The following is a 7,415-nucleotide window of genomic DNA, read 5'->3' as shown; positions in this document are numbered from 1 at the left end:
GGCCAACAAGTCAAACATAGCATTCCTGGGCACCCATGGGAATAGGATCTTACATTCTCTAGGAAAGAATGTTTAAATCATATGGTGAGACTTTGAATTGAGAACTGTCTTCTGTCCCATGGCTTCAGTACCAAAGCACAGTGTCATACCTGGAACATTGTAATACATCGCCTACCCATACACAAGGAAAGGTTCTTCACCTCAGGATGGAAAAATGAAAAGGCTACCTCCTTCCCCTAGGCACTGAGACTTAAAGCCATTTTAGCTTTCATTTATTTACAAAATGTTCTCCTGCATTTTTGGACTTGTTAAAAGAATTATGTGATGTCTCTACAAGGCACAGAATTTCCTAACAACAGGATGTACAGCCAATTGGGTTTGTATATCTGGCCTGCTAGAGTGGGCATAATCCTAACAAAATAAAGCTTATCTTCCCCTCTGTAAAACTGCACTGACCTGCCTCATAGGAATGTGTGACAATAAATCCATCACAGATCGTGGGGGGATTGGAAAGTCCTGTGATAAGGGCCATAGAAGTATCAAGGAGAGAGAGATATCATTCTCTCAGATCCAATATTGAAGTGCAGCTATTTTCTAGGATCCTTGGATCAGATCTAATTCTTTCTATTAGATGCTTAAGTGTAATCCTCTTCCACTCTGCCTGTGTCCCTGAAGAAAGTTAACACAGAAGTTGGGTGGGTCTTCCTTCTCACTGTTTTTTATGACTGTTTTAAGGCAAAGATGACAGCATGTTAGAAAAATAGATTTAACATTTTTTCAGGGACTCAAGCAAGGTGGAATAGAATTGCACCTAGGGGTCCAAGCCCACTTAGGTATTTAATAGATGGAACAGGATCTGGTCTATCTCCAGCAAATGAAGAACACATCTAAAGTGTTAGAGACCTGCTCTCCTGAACTATTAATCCTGGAGTTGTGTGTCATAGCTAACACCAGTAAGGAGGTAATAATAATCCCTAATCAACACCAAATACTTTTCATCAGTAGAACTCAAAATGTTTTACAAAGGAGGTCAGTATCATAACCATTTCACAGCTGCTGCTGTGAATATCATTATCCATTTCACAAATGGCAAAAGCACAAAATAGGGGATGACTTAGCCAAGGCCACCAAGTAAGGCAGCAGCAGATCTGAGAATAGAACCCAGCTGAGAATAGAACTCCTGTGCCCTAGTCTAGTTATTCCATTGTGTGCCAATGGAACACAATGGAGGTAACAAAAAAACAAAACTAAAAACAAAAGATAATTTAATACTTGTTTTTACAACCCCTTAAGAAGTTTCATGTTTATGGAGCATCTTTCAAAGGGACAGTACTTTGAAAGCATTTTGCTATATCCTACCTTTGTTGAATGAATCCTGGCCACTGCACCAGGGCACCAGGCTGCTGGAAGCTTACCTGAACTTCACATAAACGTGCAGAATGTTGGCAAGACAACTGCTGCAATAAAATTATTTACATGCTACATTTGAGAAGTAACAAAAGTGGAATCCATCCCCCACAAAGTACTCCAGAAAAGACCAGAAGAAATTTATCAACATTAATCACATACTGCTTACAAGTTAACTACAGTAAAAGCTCCAGTAACCGGCATCTTACAAGCTGGCATGCTCAATTAACCAGCATGCCGGCTTGTAAGATAAAGTGAAACCGGAAATGTCCACCTTGGCACTTCCAATTTCTCCAAGCCCCCATGGTCCAAGGCAAAGTAGCCTGAGCTGCCGAGCCCCCACAGCCCGGGGGCATAACAGGCTGCACACGGCTGTAGAGGACCTGCCTCCCTGTCCCACGGCACCTGCAGGGCCCACAGGAGGGGTGGCGATGCCATGGGAGGGGCGGCAGGAGAAGCAGCAGCCCGGGCCGCTCAATTAACCAGCATATTTTGTTATCCGGTATCCCCCATTCCCAGGGGATGCCAGATAACAGAGCTTTTACTGTATATTGTTTTGCCATGGTCACTATCTTTCTGGAGTCTTGCTCGATTTCCTGCACCTCCTCAAAAACAAAGTAGTGTCCCCCTGGGAAATTAAGTGTTTCCATCTAGTAACAATGTTCAGTGCAGAAATACTACTCACACTGAACTAGAATCCCAGAAAATGCAACCTTAAACTTCTCCTTTGCTTCTTCCATCTCTTTCTCATGAACTGCTTTCTCATTCATCAGTCTGCGAATGTGGCTATTGGCTGACTGGATCATAGAGTAGAAGTTGTTTGCAGTCCGCCTGTTCACTTCTCCACGCTCTATCCAGGTCAGCAAGGTCTGCACTGCTTCCGAGAACTTGGAATCATCTGGACCAAAAATAAATTCTTCAGAACAGTAAAAGCATTCAAGCTACCTGGACTGTCTGCACAGTCAATTCTTAGGCATTACTGTTGGGTAACCATCTTGCTAACAGTCAGCACTGATCTATTTGTTTAGATTAGCTAAAGTGGATTTCTCAAAGGGGTCACTAGAATTGTAGCTAATGGAAAACATACTTCCCAACAGTTATATAATGCAGATATAGATAATGACTTACTTATCTGGCTACCCACTAAGTATGGACATCCAAAAAGCCTGAGTCTGAATTGATTAAATCTTTGCAGGTTAGTCTAACCTGCATAGATTGAGCCAATCTGATTCACTTTTGATTCCAGAAATGCAGCCACATGCCTGCAGTGGGTCAGGCTAGAAGCTGGGCAGTGCTAGAGCAAGCCCTCCCTTCCGTTCAGCAGCATCTGCAAGGCTGGATGGAAGCTGACCTGGGGTGGGGGGAACACCAGGCCCTGGCAAGCCCAGAGTATAATTGGGGAGGGGTTTCAACCTGGAGTTGGGAGGTGGAAGCAGCCCTGGCCAGGTTTATCCCCTGGGGGAGTGGTTTTGACACTGGCCAAGGCAACACCTCAGGCAGGGGGGGCAGGAAAGAGGATTAAACACCCCTCTCTCCCCCCTCTCTTCCACAGGCACAGGGACCCTAGCCAGGGTTTGCCTGGCTTTCCACCCTGCTGGCTGCTCATGCAGTGGAGGGTGTGACCTTGGAAGTGAAGCATGATCGGGACTTACTGAGAAGGCACTGAGCACCCACAATTGGCAAATTCTTTTTTGACAGGCACAGATAAGGAGAGGATAAAAAGACAGATAAGTGGCACAAAGAGGGCTGTACTATATAAAAGTCCAGACTCCTGTTTTTACCTCTGACAGACATTGCCGTATCTGTAACATGGGGAAGCAATACCTACCAGTCTCCTAGGGATGGAAGGGAAAGGAAGGGAAGGGTCTAGCTCAATAATTAGGCTTGAAAAATGCAAATGCATTTGAGTTAAAAAACTGTCAAAAGTTGAACTCAACTAAGTGAACTTTCCTCTAACCTAATGGGTACTTCACAGAGCTATATGTTGGTGACTGTCAAAATTGTAGCTAGGAAAGAAAAATCAGTTCTTCCTGTTCGTGTAAAGAACGCAAGTGAGGGAAAATCAGCACAGCGATCTTCGGACACTGGCACTGGCCCAGGCACAGGAGGAAAGACTGGAGTAGGCTCTTTTAGACAGCATGAGCTGACTTTTCAATAGGGCCCAGTGAGCCACCTTCATAATAATGTGAAAACATCTTTTGCTGCGTTTGCTATTTCTTTAAAAATAAACAGAAGTTAACCACAAATAATTATGAGTAACTTGTACGTTGTGCTGACATTAATACGTGTTGTGGCAGCACTGCACCTAAAGAAATATGGAAACTAAGTGGTATTATTATATCAGCCAACCTAAAGAAGTTACTGAAAATTGGGTGTGTTCCATGCCTCAGTATCTGCTACAAAAGACAACCAGAGCCTGAAGAGCTGCATACCTTTCAGCTTCTCAGCAACAATACTACACTCATGGTCCGAGTAGTGGACAACAGGAGGTGGGGAGGGAGGGTGAAATCTTTCTTCCTCCATTCTTCTGCGATGGCGCTCCTCTCTTGCCAACATCCTCTGTTTACATTCCCATTCATACAGGTCATCTCGCGCTTGAGCAAAATCAACATGGAGGCGTCCAGTGTCTTTCTTGTCAGTGCTAGAGCCTAGTCTGATTCGATATCCTGTTGGTCACAACAAAAACACTGAAAGCCAGTTTATATGATAACTCAGCTATACAGTGGCAGTTCCTCCAACCCCAGCTATGTACTATAGAGCCTCCCTGATGGTTCTGTAAAATTAATGAACAAAAAAGTAGCAGTGCTTCTAAGAGGGCACAGGGTATATGATGGATATGCAAATACTGCCTCCAAAGCAGTGAGTATTGTGGCTGCTTTTTGTGTACAGGACTGAATGAGCTTGGTTGCACACAGAGAAGCATCCAAAACCCACATCCTTCTAACATTCCATACAAACAAAAAACTCCAATGAAGTGTAAATGGAGGCTGAGATAGGAAGAATTTAGCACAGCCTCCCTGTCACTGGTAAGGAATCTCTCTCTTTCCTCCATGAACTTTTCCATTGATCTTCACTGTTAGAGAGACAGAGAGGTGAAAAAGATTGCAATACCACTGGTAATTTTAATCCTTGCAAAGTCAGTAGTGCCTTAAAAAAGTTACGTTGGCCTCAGCTGAAGAGAGTGATGCTCTAGAAATAATAAACTTCAAGGGCTGTAAAGGATTTATGTGAAAACGTCTTAAACTCCTACCTTCCCTACAACCATGTGAACCCAGTCTCATGCACTGACCTGTGAAATAACAAAAGCAATTACAGTTTAACCATATCCTAGTAAAAAGTTAGGAAATAAATTACAATCAGTTCAATGCATGCACTGGTGGTCACTACCGTGAATGTGGTTCCAAGCTGGCTGCATTCAGGCTTTGTGTATCTCAGTTATACAGCTCTACACGTTAAATATATTCAAAAGAGAACTTTCAGCCCCATAGAAACCGTAATAGGGAAGAGGCATAACAAGCAGTTTTTGCACCCCAGGCAATGGTAGCCACTGATCTTGCACCCTGCCTCTAAGTAAGCACCACAGGCTAGTGCCTCTTCTATCAATAAAGGCTGGGAAAGCCCTAATTAGACAAAATCTAGCAGATTAAAGGACTTTCCAGTGACTCTTTAAAATCAGGAAAGCTACTAAACATGATTAAAACAAATAACAAACAGAGGAGGAGACAGTGTCCCAAGGATGATAGAGTGCCTGTGCTCCATTACTCAAAGTAAAGAAATGCCTACCAGAGAGATAAAGTGCCTTGTCCACCATGAACTCTTCAGCAAAGCGGATGTGACAGAAATTCTTTTTACTCTTTCGAATTGCTATGATCTCTCCACACTGCTCAAACACCTCTGTGATGATCTGTTCAGTTCCATTTTCTGGCAGGCCTCCAACAAACACTGTCTTGCACCCTGGGGGCCTTTCTCTTGTTGCAGGAGGAGGAAGATCTAAACAAAACAAGAGATAAGATGCTGCAAGTTCCTAAGGTCCCTCAGCATATGCTTTCTATTCATTCACCCTTGAGCCCGGCGAGCCAACCACACTTTCACTACCTTCTTTGAACATATGCTTAGCTGTAGTATATCTCAATTTATCAAGTACTGGCATCTACACATTTAACCAGACATTGCAAGCAGAACTTAGTCACAAGTGAGTCTCCATGCACAGAAACCCAGGGTCTAAAAAAACCTGAATTGTTTTCCCAATATTAGTAACTGTACATCTGGGATGTAAGACACACAAGTCCATGCACATAGGGCAGGTGCTGGCGGCAGAGTAGTGGTGATAGAGAAGGGCTCTCTAAGTACCAGAATTTTAAGAGCACCTGCCTAAAAAGCTAGAGACCAGGTTCAAGGTCATGCATTATTTAGCGCCATTCCCCACCACCACCCCCGCCATCTTTTGAAGCTGAGCTATTATTGCCCCTTGCATTTACTAGTCACTGGAATTAAAAGGGTGGATGACAGTGCTAGGACAAGTTTAGCACCTCAGTGCTTTAGGCCAGCAGCAATTGCAGAGCCACACATCCTCTGACTTGCTGACTTCTTTCCTATGAAGACCTGCCTGCCTCTCCCATGGCCAGTGGGTGAGCTGCCAGCAGCCCCTGAGCTGAGGGGGCTCTGGACCTTCCCTCCATGGTGGCGGTACCCCCACAGGGCCACCTAGGTGGGCAGCTAGCGGGTAGGTGCCGCCTCAGCTCACAGGCAAGGTAATTCTGGGCCATTCTAGCCCACCACCAGAAAATACTGCTGACCCCTCTGATTAGAAATAGAAGACATGTAGATTCAAACTCCCTCTATGGCTTGGGTGGAGGGGAAGGGCACTAGAACCAGGATATTCTGCTTCCTTGGCAAGTGCCCTAGCTTAAAGGCCAGTGATACTCAAACAGGGCGCCACAGCACTCTGCGGTGCCAGGACAGCTTTTGAAGGGTTCTGCTAAGAGTGAGATGATAAATGAAATAAATGCAGGCTGATGAGGACATTATGTCTGATGAAGACATAAGCACAGGCTCTTCTCTTCCAGCTGCTCCTTCTCCCCCCATTCACTGCAATGCGGGCTCTTCCTCCTTCCTGCCCCTCTACAAGCAGGTAAGGACTAGAATAAATACATTTTTTAAATGAGGTGCTGCTCAGTTAACAAAAGTCATAGAGGGGTGCCTCAAGTTTAAAAAGGTGAGAACCCCTGCTATAGGCTAAAACATTATGGTGGGGAGGTATCAACCTTTTTCTTCCTGTTTACTGCTGCACCAGAATTTCAGGTCTTATATTCCAGAACATGTACACAGGGCCGCGTACCTATGCAGCCAGAGCACAATCTACTGTGCATGCTCAGTAGTCATGTGGATTTATATGTTCACACTGCATGTGGAGTAGGATAGCATTCTGTGCATAGGTGCCACAAATGGCACTTACCCAGCTGAGTAAGTACCATTTAGGCATGTAAAATGAAATAGTATTCTGCCCAATATGATTCACTTTAGAAGTCTTGTCATATCTTACTGCTTTCTCATGAAGAAAGTCACACCTCAAGAGCACTGACAGCACAAGTCCAGACATTGTGAACACCCAAATGATTGCAACAGGCAAGAGCTGATAACCAGCCCAGAGCAATAGGGCAATTACACAGCTTGAAGTACAAGAATCATATTTTCCTAGTCCTACAAAACCAAGGAGCTATGTTATATATTCCTGACTGTTATCTAATGCTACCTTCTCTGTTAACTATAAATATCCAGAGGCATCTCTTCTATAGAGCAAGCTCTTCCTACAATAGAAACTAACGATAATGTCTTTGAAATAACTAGATGACTTCATTGCCCCTCTCCCTCATAAAAAATAAGGCGCGCTTGTCTGTCGGCGCATGAGCTAGCACGGAGTTTGCGCAGAAGGGTGCGTGGGAGGGCCCAAGGCCCTGCCTGTGAGCCCCCAGGGTAGACAGTCCCAGCCGTAGCCAGCCTACCAGCAG

At 44.5% G+C, this 7,415-nt stretch overlaps 1 protein-coding gene across 15 annotated transcripts in view; it reads right to left on the bottom strand.

The window, feature by feature from the left end:
* ENOX2 (ecto-NOX disulfide-thiol exchanger 2) overlaps positions 1-7,415 on the bottom strand; it is a 203,984-nt gene that overhangs the window by 54,095 nt on the left and 142,474 nt on the right. For 14 of the 15 annotated variants that reach the window (XR_003095403.1, XR_003095405.1, XR_003095404.1 and 11 more), the window contains 4 exons: positions 5,191-5,397; positions 4,658-4,696; positions 3,840-4,073; positions 2,093-2,305 (listed from right to left, as the gene is read on the bottom strand). Coding sequence is in view for 12 of the 15 variants with exons in the window: in XM_025210807.1 (XP_025066592.1) it covers positions 2,093-2,305; positions 3,840-4,073; positions 4,658-4,696; positions 5,191-5,397 (693 nt within the window). In the remaining 3 variants the exon portion in view is untranslated. The remainder of the gene's footprint in view (positions 1-2,092; positions 2,306-3,839; positions 4,074-4,657; positions 4,697-5,190; positions 5,398-7,415) is intronic. The other variant, XM_025210804.1, reaches the window with a different exon arrangement.

This window comes from Alligator sinensis, unplaced genomic scaffold, assembly GCF_000455745.1.
Source record: "Alligator sinensis unplaced genomic scaffold, ASM45574v1 scaffold1023_1, whole genome shotgun sequence".
Taxonomy (NCBI): Eukaryota; Metazoa; Chordata; order Crocodylia; family Alligatoridae; genus Alligator; species Alligator sinensis.
The sequence above is the reverse complement of the archived record's forward strand: the minus strand, read 5'-3'. Positions and strand labels throughout refer to the sequence as shown.